The following is a 16,880-nucleotide window of genomic DNA, read 5'->3' as shown; positions in this document are numbered from 1 at the left end:
TCGTCATTTATGCCTTACCGTTTGTTCTGCAACACTTATACATTTTGGTCTTAAACCCTATCAAACTCTCCCAATTTATGCATTGACCGTCTTGCATATGCTGACCTGAAAATGAAATATTATGTCAATGACGGAATCCACATGTTGATGATAATAATGGATATTTTATACAGCGCTTTGCAAAAAAGTTTCAAGTGCTGTTATGCGAAAAGAAAATAAGCGATCTTACCTGTTAAATATATTCTAATTAACAATGATACAAAATACATAAGTATTTAATGCAATCTTACCTCCAAATAATTATAGATATGACAATTGCAATCACGATGATGAACGCAGTAACACCTATTCCGATGGGCATCATCATATCTATAAAAAAAAAAAAATATATATATATATTTTAGTTAGGACAATTCTACTCAAACTATTACATATAACCTTTCCTAGGAAATTAATGAAAAAGATAAGATGCTTTGTCTCTGTTTTTATCAGGTATTCTAAGAAAAAAAAACATCATCTTAAAATGCCAAGCATATTAATTTAGCAATGTCACGTCTGTAACATCTTTTTAGCTATGCACTATGCTCAAGAGGATTCGAGAATTCTGCGCCTTTACGTTTTCACACCGTTAAGAAGAGGTGTGGCTGCTCTTTGGTACCCCGTCAATCACTCGTGCATCGCTAAAATTGGCCAACAGAACAGAAAGTTATTCCTTCGGAAGTGGTTGAAAGGTCATCATGAGCTCCGCCCCAAGAATTACGTTTTGGAGGTCAGAACATTCACACGGCTGTTTCGCTCCGTCATTCCTGAATATCGTCACTGGGAAACACCTCGATACCATCAATTGAATTGCGCATTTCAAATTACGCTATTTTGCATTCACACGTCAAACTGCGTCATTCGAATGATCATTCGAGTGCCGGACGCACTCGAGTGATCATTTGAATGACGCAAAATGCGAGTGTTTGAATGGCCTCATAGATACGCAATCCCGATCTGAAAGGTGTGATCGGAATACGAGCCTCATTCTTAATATGAACAAGGGAATGACGAACTGGATGGAGTTTTAAAAGATAATGGTTGGCAATATGTCGCTTACCCATGTCACGGACAGCGGAGTAAACAGGTGGGTGTGCCGTACTGGCCAGCGGCCATGTATTCCCTGGAAAGTAAAGTGACAATAAAACTGGTCAAATCTCCATATTGTACATTTCCGTCAAAATCAAAGACGATTAAGTGGAAACACAGCATAGGAAATGATATGTTGTTATTTGTTTAATGTTCGAACTTGGCCTTTGATTTAACGTAATGGTCAATGACAATGTAAAATCTATTCGATTATTAATCATATGATTTCTTATTGACTGCCGCATGCGGATTATGATATTTTTCCGGGGGTGCGCTTAAATTTCTTTGTAAATACGTTTTCGCATTGAAATTGAAGGATTCCGTGCAGACGTTGCTATATTGTGTTGATTTTTTTTTCATTAAAAATGCGGGTTTGTGTTCTAAATTTTAGGAAGTCCCCCCCCCCCCCGTGTATGGGCAGGTAATGTATTTCACCAAATTTAGCAAACAAGGGAGGGGTGCAAGAATTGGTGGAAGTACCTTCAGGTAAGACCACAGGGAGCACTGTTGTCGACTGGACGAGAAGCTCTGTTTGATTTGTTAGATAAGACGTTGATGATATTAGCGGAACGGTGGTTAGCCGAGTCGTACGGATATCAGGGGCTTGTGTGGTTGCACTTGTGGTAGGTGTGGTAGTTGTTGGATGCACTGTGACTTCTGGAAAGAAAGCAGAGAAAAATAGAAAATGTCTGTGATTTCTGATATCAAGCCTGGCTATCAGCATTCCCGACATATAAAATGATAAACTTTTTTGTGTGCGTACGTTGGTTAGAGAACATTGACCTCTAATCAAATCTTCTTTATCTTCATGTATAAACATGTATATATATTTATGAACATATAAGCCTGTATCTGTATTTATACCTGCAATTACTCCTACGCTTATAGTATTATTTTTAATGTCACTTGAGCATGTTGAGCTCATCTACTGCTACATAGACATGTAGGCCAATTTTATTTATTTTACCGTATAATTACCCATGTCTTTGGCAACCTTATAAAGTATTTCAAACTTCTTGTATTTTCACTTCGAGCATTCATTAGCAATCAAGGGTTCATGTATTTTGAATTTCGGCATACCATTGCACTGAAAATCCGGCCGACTCCATGTTGATTTTGCTTGACAGTGTGACAAAGGGTTTCCTGAAGGGAGTAATCCCTGGTTGCATGTATAAAGAGTAGTTCCTCGGAAAGAATGTGAACGGGTCTCCTGTATTGCGTTGTGCACAGTATGGGGATTATTCCCACAAGATATTGCTGCAGTTTGGGGAAGAGACATATATAGTTTTATTAAGTGATGAAGGGGTATGATTTGAGAAGAAGAGAGACTCCGTGGACGGCGGGGGGGGGGGGGGGTCGGTTTAGGGGGCAGATGGGGAGGGTGCATGGAAGCACAGGGACAAAACTTGTATGTCTTGGGGCTGTTTATCTATTCAAATGCACATTCTGTAACATAATTTGTTACAGATTCTGCGATACATTTTCTTACGCATGACTATGTTTAAATTTGAATACACTCTCCTTTATTAAAAGGCACATGCATGCAGTGCACATGTTGACCATGATTATCACTGCAACGCATTTCCTTTCGCGAAGAGTTTGATACAAAGTATTTTTGGGGAACCAAAAAAAAATGACTTGACTAGTATGGTGCTCCAGTAGGCCTATGTTAAGTAACCGAAGTTACTTTGTTTAAGGTGTGACAACGGCAAGCGTAGAAATTATTTTTATACAGCTAAAATGTGTAATTGGTTTGATTGATTGCAATATAGAAATATAATCAATCTCAAATCTCAGTGGTATAATTTAATGGAATTGCCTAGTTCTGTGTTTCACAGACCAGGATCGATCTTAGAACTTGAATCTGCACGTTCTCACCTATGCATGACGGTTTGGCGTTATCCCATTCCCCGTTTGGCTGGCAGATGATCTCAGTGTTTCCGTGTAGTTTGTATCCAGGATCGCAGGAGAATTGCATGACAGCGCCATCCATGTAGGTAGACCTGTCCCCCGGGCTTCTACTTCCATGTGTTGGAGCTCCAGGATCTCCACAAGCGGCGATTCCTGTGTAAGGAAAACAGGATAGAAAAAGGGCAGGAGAAATGTCAATCTACAACTTGATGATGAAATCCGAATGAAAAAGATGGATACCGTTTCACATGTTTAAGGTGATACAGCGTGATCATGGTATCATACCATGGTAAATACTAACAAAAGGAATAAATAAGACAAGAAAAGGAGTATCAGGGCAGAGGTTTCACAGTAAGTCATTTATACTGAGAGAAAAAAATATTCGGAGCTCATATGGCTACTTTAGATAAATGTACCGGTAGTGTCATTATAATATTTCTTTTTATTAATAGGCCTTTTATCATTATTGTTATTTTTATTACCACTATCATTATTATCATCGTTGAATGGTCCTGAAAAGGACCGCCCAGATTCGATGTTTCGAGAAGTAGACGACACGAGGATACTTGTAAGATATCGAGTTTGGGCATTCCTTTTCAATACAATCACATGCCCTCCAAAGGATACGTGGTGCAAGGTGAGACCTCTACACTGTGCATTTCTTTTTCAAACAAATAGTAGCAGTTTTATTTTTAAAAATAATACTGATCACAATGATAATAGTAATAATAACACTACTAATAATAAAAAATGGTAATAATATTAATAATAATAATATAGGATTTGTATAGCTCATGTATCCACCTTGCTACATGTAGGTGCTCAAGGCGCTCCTATATTACCCCGGCTAGGCCAGTCTACCGATTCTGGTGCGCACAGCTTTTTGAGGAATTACTTCCTTTCTGTTACCCATTTACCTCACCTGGGTCGAGTGCAGCACAGTGTGAATAAAGTTATTGCTGAAGGAAAACACGCCATGGCTAGGATTCGAACCCACGACTCTCTGTTTGACAGGCGAGAGTCAGAACCACTAGACCACGACACGCCCATAATAATGATGATATTAAACTCTTATTTACTCATCGGTAAGATTTTTTTTTTACTGGCCCATGCATTATATAACATTTTAGTATTATTATTCTTATTTCAAGATAAGCCAAAATGGATCTCTATGTTGTGATATAATAACATACCAATTTGGCACATAGCTAGTCGTTCTGAATTGCAATTCGCGTCATTCCAGTCGTGTTCCATGTCACTGTTAACCTCAACGCACTTATGTAAAGGGTCGTTCGGCTGATTACTGTCCCATGACATGAAAGTGGCCCGTGTATCTGGTAAAGGAAAAATAATAATAATAATGAAAACAAAATACTAGAAGATGTTTGGTAAAATCGCTTTTTTTCGAGATATTCACACATTTCTTAAACCTAATAATACGGGGGGATGATTTATCAGCCCTCCCCTCTTTATTTGTCGCGATAAATCCGCCGTGCATTTCTTTTTTACCGCTCAGTGACTTTTACTTAAAAGTCTCAGGTAACTTTTGAGACCAAAATTACGACCCCCTGGTACGCGGTTCCGAAATTACGCAACATTTCGTAAGTGCCTGCAGACCAATAATTGCTCAAAAATGTGAATTCGTGTATAAATCTAATGCAAATAGTGTTTTAAGCCTAAATTCATATATGTATCATTATTCCTTTTTACTGATCGGAATCAATGAATGTCATCTTGTTTATGGTTAAAATGAAGTCCCCGACAATATCCATTGAAAATAAAATGAAAAAAAATCGAAAAGCATAGAAATACATAGGAAATAAAAAACAGTAATATACATTAGAAAATAAATGTTATGTTGACTTTGTTGTACATTTAATCAGATTCCTATAAAGAGTCAGCGAACCAAAACTTGTCATTTAGGGCCAATATTTGGAAAATATCGTAAATATCTTTGACTCTGATTTTGATTTTATTTGTAAGATATGTTGGTTTTCGTTATTATGTTTTCAATAGGTCATTGATGAAAAACAGTTTTATGCTGATCTTTTGTACCTGAATAAATATGCTCTAATAAATGAATAAATGACAATAAATAAATAGAGCGAACTTTTGATTCTACACATAAATTATCGTAATTAATTAACAACAAGATATTTTCGCAGTATTTGATTGTAGAGTTTTGTAAATTATGCAGTTAGTAACGCACGTGCCAATTTTCGTGGTGATCGCGCAGTCGTCGGCAGAGATCATACACTGTAAAAATATAAGTATTAATTTAGCAATTACAGTGCAGTCAATATACAAGCACTGTCAGTGCTAATTAGCACTTCATTTTTACAGTGTAAGGGGAGGGTGGCTGAATCAGCCCCCGCCCCCACCCCCCCCCCCCCCCCCGTGTTGAGCGTCGAAATAGCCCAGTCTATTTTGGGTTATTGTGGAAAGATTTAGCGGTCATGCGTAATGATGTACATATACATGTAGCATAATTATGAGAGAAATTAACGCAATCATACCATGAGGTGGTACACTGTAAAAAAATGAAGTGTTAATTTAGCACTTACAGTGCAGTCACTATAAAAGCACTGTAAGCATTAGAAAATGCTAAATTAGCATTTCATTTATTTACAGTGTAAGCAAAGTGTCATAAAGGAGGATAAAAAATCAATAATTCATGTGACCGAAATCATAACATATCACTTTTAATTGATATTGTTAAACAATGCTGTCACTTTCTGGGATCTATCAAACATACATGTATAAACATTTGGCCCGAGTCTACACAAAAAATATAAACTTACATATTGTTAGCTAAATTACTTACTATCCATCCAAAACCATGCTCTGTCTGTCGCAGATACATCATCGTACCCTCCTATCCACCAGTCACCTACATCTCCCACTACGTTCGCCGCTTCGTTGGCCAAAACGTCTTGCAGGCTCTCATCAGTGACTTTTACCAAGGAGCCTCCTTCTGAGCTACAAGAAGTCTTCGCATCAGACCAAGTCGCTTTAGAATTACTAAACCAGTAGCATTTCCGACGTTCATCGAGTAAACGAGCATCATGCTCAGGACTTCTCCCGGTACAACTCCCATCTAAAATGCAATACGCTGACTGTTAGTGACTTGATACGATTTATTTATTCTGTTTATGTAACAAAGTATGCTTAATTATCATTAAAAATAATTCAACTTGCATTTTGGATTAAGATTTATTTTTTGAAATGTCATCATAACTTCGAAAGACATATCATAGAACTATTTCATTATATGTGGTCATGAGCTTTAATATTGATAATAATACAGAGCGCAGATACTATAATTGCATATACGCTTCTGCGGTTGGTACTCTGTGTAGCCCGAGCCCCCAAAGAGGCGGTAAAGTATTCAATGAATAAATCCTACCGGGCACCCATTCACCTCAACTTGGTCGAGATTAACGCAATGTTGGAATTTTCTTTCTGAAGGAAAACACACCGTGGCAGAGATTCGAAACCATGTCCCTCTGATGGAAGAGAGAGTTTTTACCACTTCACCACGAAGCGTAGCAACGCCTCCAACAATAAACTTATAACCAATCATCTTGTTGGAGTTTCATGTCACATAATTTAGATCAAACTTCATTTAGGCCAACACAATTTGACAATGATGTGAGTATTTTTATTTTCAAATGGTATGATGACTGTCAACACACTAATCAACAGCTTAGTATACTCATGCTACAATAGTTCCTTTTCCTCTTTAAAAAAATCAACTTTCTCTACACAAATGCAGTACGAATTTCAATTGATGACAAGTGAAATTATCCCTTTAACTCAAAAGTTATACTTTTGGACTACCCAATAGCACATGGCCAACGAGAGGCACCACTCTCAGTGTTAGTCAGTTCGCTTCCCCCTTCAAACTTACCGTATTGACAGATGAAACGACGACTACTGCCACACGGAGCATCTACCCACTGATAGCTGGTAGACGAACTCAACGAAATACAATTGGTTCCAGAACTTTCACTAGGATGATAATCGGCCCAGAATAAGCGAAAGATGTTCGTATCATCTAAATTGAACGAAGTAAATTCATATTAGTGTTGCTTCTTACAACAGGCATCAGATTAAAAATGTGAAGGAAAAAAATCAACAAAATATAGACCCTATTGGCATGATTTGGTTAACCTGGAAAGGATCTACGATCTTAACCTGGATAGGATCTACTTGATTTATTTGCTTCGACCTTTCTGCATCCGTGTTGAAATGTAGTATAGGAGTCCCCCCTCCCTCCTCTTATCAGTGTTTATTATTGTATTAAACACATCGGTGGATGTCCAGGATCTCTTCGAATGTCCGAATTCTTGATAAGTTAAGAGCAAAAGATCTCAAATTTATCCTGACTGGTGTTCTATACCCGCTTTTGATTTATTTGAATTTAGTAATTCATTCATTCATATTTCATTTTTTGTATAAATGTATATAAATGAATATAGCAGCATTACGGCTGAATTGCGTATAATTTACAATATAAATTTTGATTGATACACTAGCTAGTTGTATTTAAGAACATTGAAATATGACAACAATAGATAAATCTGATCTAGATTCAATTAATATTGATGCTGACATGAAAAAAAAAATAATTTCAAAATAAAGATTTCAAAAAATTATTTAATCTGGTTGTTTTGGAGATGTATTATGTCTAATAGGCATATGGTATAATAGATGTCATCTTTCATATGATTCATGTACTTCATGCAAACTAATTATTAATCTCTACTGCAGTCATACTTATCGCTGACCTCCATGAATTAAGACATTTTCGGTATAAGTATATGGATAAGGAAACATACATGGGGGACTCTATTTGATTTATATTCATTTATTTGGAGGATGGGCAACCAACTTTATTTTCTACTCATCACCTTTTCAACATTTTTTTTGTTTCTACTGTTTTAACCGAACAATACCCACCGGTAGCATCATTAGACCATTTCCAATTTCGACCTTCTTTGACCCCTATCCAGAAGTAGCTTGATAAATCCATCCCTACCGTCTTTGGCAGATTGAGAAGTCGTCGAACGTCCTCCTGCATTGTCGGCGTTTTTATCATTGCCAGCTCACCTGTATCAGGTTAATTAACATTATATCAGTTTGGATTGGAATGCGCTTTATTTTCATTGGTCAACGGATCATCGGGATTTTATGGATTTCGCATGGATTCGAGAGTATCCAACTGTAAAGAAAGAAAAGTCTTGAGTTTCGCATGTCTTTCTCGTTGGTTATTAAGTATTTCATACACGATAGGCATTGTTTCTGGTACAGTTCCAATACAGGAATGCCTGGGGACACTCTTGAATAACTATTCCCTGTAAGAAATGATAGGTAGATTATGTTATTCTATATGCCTTTTCTGTTAGTTTCTTTGCGTATCTATTCATTTATTTAATTAAATATTTTTTTTTACAATAGATATCAAGTTACAGTGTACATGTATTTCAGCGTAATCTCACCTTAATAGACACATTAATGTGGTACATCATTACCAGTTAAATGATTGAAAGGGTAGGTTTACAAAATTTAGGGGAGGGGCATGTTTATTATCACGTGCAGAGTCACAACTGCTTTGTCCTTATAGTAAGCATTTTATTAATGCTGGATAAAACATTAGCAGACCATCCCCGAACTCGGGAACATCAAGAATGGGTTTGCACAGGACTGAACGGGAAGATGCTCATCGCTGGTCTGCACATTGTCCTTGCTATAAAAATTATAAAACACAGGAGTATTTGCCATCTTAGGTCATTATAGTCCGGATTATTTTAGCGCTGACCTTGGGAGAACCAGGCTTTGTAAGAGCGCTGTAGGGAAATTACATGAAAGGATCTACCGAAACCACAACCGCGAGGTAAGTGGTTTATTTTCAATTCGTTTAATGCCAATTCGTCCAATTGACAACTCGTCTACTACCACTTGGTCTATCTTCAGTTCGTCTACTATTCCCATGCCTAATTGCCAAATCGTCCACTTACCATTTCGTCTAATAACCATTTGGTTATATTGCCATTTAGTCCATGTACCACTTGATCTAATTGGACTAAGGTTTTAATTGTATATGAAATGGATATTAGATCAACTGATAAAGAGACGAAATAGTCATAGACGAAATAGTGATTGAACGGAGCGATGATTAGACCCAACCGCGTAGCCAGGATTTCATTTTGGAGGGGGCGGTAAATGCACGCGAAGCGTGCCAACACTTACAGAGCGCGCAATGCGCGCTCCCTAGGGGGTGGGTGCAGGGAGGGGTAAGCTTTTGGTGTCAGGAGCCGCAGAAGCGGGGGGGGGGGGGGGGGGCTGGGGGGCTTCAGCCCCCCCCCCACTTTTTTCCAAAACCGTGTACAAAAACGTAAAAATGACCATAAGATTGTGATTTTTTGCATGGTCAGCCCCCCACTTTGAAAACCGTTCCGCGGCCCCTGAGTGTCATTCAAAATTTCAAACTGAGGGCGCAAAACAGGACAGGAGATGAATGTGCAGGGAAATAACATGAAGATTAATAGAATTTGAAAAAAAATATTGTACTTTTTTATTCAATACGACACGAATTTTATACATTCCTCTTTTTAAATTAGGAACCTGTTTGCCGCAAATTATGGTTGTTTAGTAAAGAGCTGAAAAGCGGGAGAAGTTGACTTTATGGAGGTGACGGCAGAAATTGATATAAAGATTTTACCCGCCTGGAGCCGACCCGACCAGAAGTTGCGCGATCAAAAAAAAAAAGATAACTTCATATTCTTCGGCCTAACCTTACTCTAATTCCATGCCATAATGTATATATTTGAACTTTAACTGGCAATAAACACATATAGCTGAGGTGGAAAGCAGGGTTAGAGAAAGGGTGGAGGAAACAATGGAGAACTTCAATATTGTCATTTAACCGCGCGCAGCGCGGAAGCAAAATTCATATATAAGTTTAGAGCAAGAGTGAAGGAGTTTCTCTTTTGAGAAAAAAAATAAAGAATAAAAAGAAAAAAAAAACGACAAAGCTACCTTTCTTCCCTTTCCTCCCTTCCCTTTTCCTTTTTTCCTCTCTTTTTTTTCCCTTCTTTTTTTTTTCTTTTTGGGGACGTTTTTTTTTGGGGGGGCGACCGCCCCCACCGCCCCCCCCTGGCTACGCGCCTGATTAGACCAAGTGGTTGTTAGACGAAACGTTGATGGGCGGGATGGTATTACACGAAATCAAGGTAGACCATGCGGTGTGTGGGCAATATACTGAGAGTAGTTACCTTGGAAAGTACCGCCTCGATCTCGACAAGTGGTCTTGGCTTCATTCCATGTCATGATATTTTCTGACCGCCAATCATTTACCAAGTGTTGTCCTATGATGCAGCTGTGAGATGCCATGACCATGGAATTTTCAGCACCTATAAATTCTCCTAGTGTTCCTGCATCACACACCGTAGCTGAAACTATCAGAGAAATCACACATTTGAATGACATTCTAATATATCGTTGCCTAACCGCAGAAAGGCAATAATCGACATTAAAAAAAAGTTGTTGTGTTATTGCTTACATGAAAAAGGCATGTCATGAACTTTCTTCTGGTACAATTCTCGAATCTAAAAGTGACGTCATTATGACATAATAGCAAAAAACATTTCCACGTGCTTTCTCTGGGAACAAGACACTTATGTGCTTAAGGCCCCCTCACACCTGACCGACTGTAGGCGGACGAAGGGTGACTACTGGGGAAAAAATGCACGTGGACTCAACGAATTTAAATAAAATTTCCGTCAAATCATGCGATCAGTAATTGTTGTCAAATTTTATCAACGAACGGTAAGCGAAGGATAAATATGACATGCGAAGGATATCGATTTTCGGTTCACCTCTTTGAGTAAATTGCAGCCGAAGGCGAACGAATGGTTGGTATAACCCAATAAGACGAACGATCAGTGAGCAATGGTTCGATATAACGTGCGATTAGAAACGAAGACGAGGGAATAGATCGGGCGTTCTTGTACGTTTGTGTCATCGTGTTGCTTCGTTATTGGGTTCTTTCGAGATCGGCCCACTTTGGCAAAAGCGCGATGAGGGAGTATGCGCGACTATAACGCACGAACGATAAACGAACGATTACCGCAGACTAAAGAAGAGATGCGAATTCAAACAGATGACCAACGATTTTTCAATTCGTCGGGAATTCTTAAACATTCAAAATTTCCGCGTGAATTTGAATAATCGCAGCTGTTAGCTCGGAAGGTGTATGAACCCAAACACGAAGGGTAAATGTGATTTACTATCAGTTACCATTGAAAACGATTTTTTTTAAATGCATTTCGCCAGCCATCGCAAGGCATATTTCAGGCAATTCAGTATTGGCCCCCTCACACCTAACCGAATTGCCAGAAATATGCCTTGCGATGGCTGGCGAAATGCATTTTTTTTTCATTTCAATGGTAACTGATAGTAAATCCTATTTACCCTTCGTGTTTGGGTTCGTACACCTTCTGAGCTAACAGCTGCGATTATTCAAATACGCGCGGAAATTTGAACATGTTTAAACATTCCCGACGAATTGAAAAATCGTTGGTCATCTGTTTGAATTCGCATCTCTTCTTTAGTCTGCCGTAATCGTTCGTTTATCGTTCGTGCGTTATTGCCGCGTATAGTCCCTCATCGCGCTTTTGCCAAAGTGGACCGATCTCGAAAGAACCATTGACGAAGCAACACGATGACACATACGTACAAGAACGCCCGATCTATTCCCTCGTCTTCGTTTCTAATCGCACGCCATATCAAACCATTGCTCACTCTTCGTTTGTCTTATTGGGTTATATCAACCCTTCGCTCGCCTTCGGCTGCAATTGACAATAGTTACTGATCGCAAGATAAGACGGAAATTTTATTTGAATTCGTTGAATTCGCGTGCCTTTCGTGCATTTTTCCCATTTGTCACCCTTCGTCCGCCTACATTCGGTCAGGTGTGAGGGGGCCTTTACGTGCATTGACCGATTTTCGCTCGCGGTCTCTCAGGTCACTGGATCAGTGGATTGCGTATTTTTGTTACCGGGAAAAGGACGCAAGGTATTATTTCTAAAGATTAGAAAGTGTTTTGAGTTTTTTAAATAAGATACATATATATCAATGAAAGCAACATCTTGCTTTGTCAGAAAGTATGAGAATTAAGACAGAAAATAATACATAAGCGCAAAAATAAGGTCAAAACTTGATTTGCTTTTTCTCAAAAATGTACGTTTCACGCGATAAGGAGACGATATATGAGGTCATTTGCAAGATTCATTTACTCATTCTCAAATATTGTTTTTCTTTAATAAAAAGGGATGAGGACGATTAGTGCTGGCTCTCACTCTTTTTATAGAGTGAAAACATGACATTGACGAAAATAGTTCCCTCTATTTCTACTAGCTGTTCTTTTTTAAGCTATTACCGTTACCAATCATACTCCAGTAATTAGAAAAAAATAATACTGCCTATTATAACTTAAACTCCTGCAACTTCCCCTCCTCTTGCTACTACTATAACTTATACTAGACTACTACTATTACTACTTAGTATTGTTTTTTTTTTTGCTTTGAAGTCTATAAACCAACTTCATGCTCGGATAAACTTCCCATTTAATTCAAGCTCTCTTACTTTTACATGTCGGAGCCGCATTCTTCCAAGAATGGTCATTCCCGCACGTATTCTGAGTACTCCCCATACGCTGGTATCCAGTCTTGCATGAGTACTGAACGGTATCACCAGGTCTGTATCGGGCCACACCCGCCGGGTTCACCTCACCATATGCAGGAACGGGAGGGTCGGGACAGGTTGATATCGATTCTAATGGAATATAAAACATACCATAATGCATTTTGACATCATTCAGGCTTTTGGGTACACCAATAAAGACAAAAACAGAGGTAAATTGGTATTTTTTTAGAGAAGGAAATCTTCCTTTGTAATTGATTTGAATCGATTTCTATGATGTATAGAGGTAGCCAAAGGCTGATCGATTTTAGTTTAAATTTGATTTATCTATCTTCATTTATTACATTTTTCAATTTATGTACTTCTTTTCACTCATCTTAATTTATTAATTAACTCTTCAATACCGATGTCTTTGTATATTCCGTTCTCTGTTTCATTATTTTCATGTTTTGGGATTGTTTAAGATTCTTTTCTTGAAATATATTTCCACGTTTTATCGTATAGGGCTTTAAGTAATCTGGGGAAAGTGCAGTGTATGAATGAAGATAATATAAAGTAATGATAATGATTATAATAATAATAAACAACGATTATAATTTTAAAAATAGGTCAAATAGCAATATTATTGATAATAATGATAATACTAATGTATTATATTGATAAAGTGATAAAGACAACAAATAATCATATTTTACTATACTAATGATAAAATGTATGGAAGTTACAATAAATCACATAATCAACTTGTCGACCCCCCCCCTCTCTCCCTCTCACACAGACACAAACACACACACACTCACTATATTATTTACCTGCGCAGTAAGGTGTTGGCTCTCCAGTCCATTGGCTATCCGCACCGCAGATCCACACTATGACGTCAGAAGGTCCCTCCATGACATAGTTCTCTTCACACCCCCATACCAGGTAAGTTCCAATAGGAAACGCAGACGTTTCTGTAGCTGTAGAAGCACTCTCAAAAGTACAATGTGGACACGTCCAATCCGGAGTGCTGCACTCTGCACGCGCATATACTGTGTTATATGAAAAGATACAAAAATATACATATACTTTTTTTTTCAGATGACATCATTATCATTCGTCTTTTGTCGGGGAAATGTGTGTGTGTGTGTGTGGGGGGGGGGGGGGTACTTCGTGTACCAAAGTATAGAGTATGATAAATAAACATATACTACTACCTGCAACTACTACTACGAATAATAATGACTTATGTTTTTTTTTTTTTTTTCTTGTTTTGCTTCCTTTATTATGATTGCCCTTTTTTTTTTTTTTGGGGGGGGGGGGGTGGTATATTGAATGTCGAAAAAAAAAAGCCACGCAAGAGATACAAATGGTATCGTAGGGGTAATGTGTGTAATGTCATACTATTTGTCCCCGTACGCTCCTCGTGCTATGCGTTTTAGTTGTATGATTATTGCATTACAAAAAAAAAAAAAAAAAAATCCGTTGTTCAGTTGTTAATCAACACACTCAAAGGCAGGAATAGATTTCCGTATCCAAAAATGAATCATTTATTTATTAAAAAAAACGCTTGTGTTAACTCAAAGTTCCTCTTCAAAATCACAGGTTTTTTTTTTTAACAAACAGCAAACGTCATAAAACAAATGCATTATAACAAAAGTATTTTGATAGGTTTGCTTGAACATTTGTTTTTTAAAGTACCCATACAAATAAAAAGAAAAAAATAAGATGAAAAAAAATGTCCGTGATGATATGCGAACCATGAATACAACGATAAACACAAACACGTTAAGAGAAAGTAATCGCAGTAAGTGAGTTCACATAACTTACGTTTCAGTGTCACGATTTTGGGTTATTCTTTCCGGTTTCGCGCGATTGATAATGTCCCTGAACGGTATTACTCATCTCCGTAGATTGATATTGCTACGTAAAATGATCAATATTGATTTCCTAAATATGTACATAATGGCGACAAGCCTGGTCACTAGACCGATACATTGATCCTATTACGTGAATAAAATTTCAAAGATAGTAATAGCCCCCCCCCCCCTTCTGTGCTTATCTCGCTTATCTGGGCCAAATAAGGTCAATAAAAATGTATCTTATTTCAAGAAAATTACCATCTCATAAACACAATAAAGCTTTATGCATGATATATATCATTTTAACTGCTGCCGTCTCAAATTATTTATTTGTGGTTATCGCTGATTCGAAGAATGACATTCTAATAAACTGAAAGCTAAAGTTATATCAGTCAGTATGTTACAATATCACTAGTTTGGGCATTATTGTAGAGATTAAATTAATATCCTGAATTTTAACGGAAATTTTAAGTATATTTCAAATGCCTTATCAAGCCAGTAATTATCCATCGTGAGACCAAAGGAAATCACTCTATCCCTCCCCCATCCACTATGAAGGCTGATCTGCGCAAGAACAAAATTATTTTTGTACACTGAAAATCAGAATGTCGCTGAAATACCAACAACAGGATCAATGTAAAAACTTTAAAAAATAAAAATAAAAAAGTAAATTGAAATTGCATGTGTATATCACAGTTTGAAATTAAAGAATCGATGACGTCACATTATTTCTTTTTTCCTTTTCGATATGATATCAATACGAAAATTGTCTAGTCATCCTTTCCTAATGCAGCTCGCGTTTTTTACTCAAATTAAAATTTACAAAGGCGTCACTACCGTAACTTTAAATAATTTGATAAAGAGATTTTTGTGAAAATATGAAAAAAGGCAAATCTTAGGGAGATTAACTAAAATAAGATATATGTATCATTTTCTTATCGATCTTACCAGTCATAAATGAAGCGACTATGTACAATACGAGTGACATCATAGTGGTCATGACGACGAACATCAGATTTCCAGATTAAGAGATGATATACAATCCCACCTCTGATTGAATATTTGAAGCCCTGTCGAATCGTCTGACAATGATGCTGTATAGGTAACCCCGTTATCGCTTAGCAAACATAAAAACTTTTCAAATCGAAAACAATACATTTTTCAAACAAATTCCTGTCCAAATTCATTGTTTGCTATTCCAACGCGATTATCATCAGAAGTCCCAGAGATATATGTGTTTTTAAATAAATTGATGTTCAAAATACTGCGATCCTTCTTCTGGATGTTATATTTCAGACTACCCAATTTTTTTGTATTGTTCCCATCGACTTCTAAGCAACATTCCTAAAAGCAACTGAACATGTCCATTTATAACAATATTGCGTTATGAATAGTAAATGTGGTTGAAAGAGTATGTATATGAACAAATTGCGGAAATTACTGAAACATGGAACCAAGGCCCACCAAAAACCATGGCAACTGAAAAATATAAAATTGTGGTCATCATCAGGATGACAGAAAAAAAAAAATCTGTATCGCGCACGCGATTTGTTTAATGAAGGTTTAGCGAAGGTCGGATGAGTTTGATTAATCAAACGACTTTTTTTAATGTCACCACGCATCGATGGTTGTTCATAATTGTCAGGAATATATTGCCCATATTGGGGATGCAAGTTTGTTCTGTTCCGGCTACTTGGACTTGCAAACAGTTACCATAGTTGTACCTCTATACTAATAAATTTCATGATTGTGTTGGAAATAAAAGTTTGTTCTGTTCCGGCCCCTTGAACCTGTAAACAATTATGATAATCATAATTGTCATGAATAAATACCCAATCAGTTTGTAAGTACTGTTTGCACATCATGGGAGATTAATAACAAGCATGGATCTCCAATAGGCAAACAAAACGAGTGGCTGATGAATATAATTATACTGGTTTCATGCCAGGCTGCGTCTATTTACAAGTTATATATTATTATCTGTCTTCTAATTATGTTTTAACCCGTTTCCAAAACATAAAACGGTGGTATCTGTTTGAAACCTGTAGGATTTAAAGTAGTCACTGGTAGTAGTATACAGTTCAACTGAATATCACCTTCTTGAGGTAACATGTTGTGTTTCATAATCAAACACTGCAAATTGCAATCTGTGGGATTTAAACGAAAAATATTAAAATATGCCAAATTACTTAACATTTTGTAGGCAGTTTGTTAAATAAGTCGTGTACCAGAGACACGCGACATTTTGTGATAAGTTAATTCGGTTGCGAATTCCGACGGGAACGCTATCATGGT

At 37.3% G+C, this 16,880-nt stretch overlaps 1 protein-coding gene across 1 annotated transcript; it reads right to left on the bottom strand.

Moving 5' to 3' along the window:
* Positions 1-12,673: 12,673 nt before the first annotated feature.
* On the bottom strand, positions 12,674-14,628 carry LOC135155269 (complement receptor type 2-like). The gene is made up of 3 exons (XM_064104200.1): positions 14,625-14,628; positions 13,557-13,775; positions 12,674-12,876 (listed from the first exon to the last, which is right to left on the bottom strand). Exons 1-3 carry the CDS (start codon positions 14,626-14,628, stop codon positions 12,674-12,676), a joined length of 426 nt encoding a protein of 141 aa, XP_063960270.1.
* Between the last annotated feature and the right edge of the window lie 2,252 nt (positions 14,629-16,880).

This window comes from Lytechinus pictus, chromosome 8 (assembly GCF_037042905.1).
Source record: "Lytechinus pictus isolate F3 Inbred chromosome 8, Lp3.0, whole genome shotgun sequence".
NCBI classification, from domain to species: Eukaryota; Metazoa; Echinodermata; class Echinoidea; order Temnopleuroida; family Toxopneustidae; genus Lytechinus; species Lytechinus pictus.
This window is presented reverse-complemented; position numbering and strand designations above follow the sequence as displayed.

What these genes read in the sequence shown, in the direction of transcription:
- LOC135155269 (XM_064104200.1), bottom strand. An exon ending in GCCAACACCTTACTGCGCAG is followed by an intron (nt 12,877 to 13,556) that starts GTAAATAATATA and finishes ATATTCCATTAG; the next exon opens with AATCGATATCAACCTGTCCC.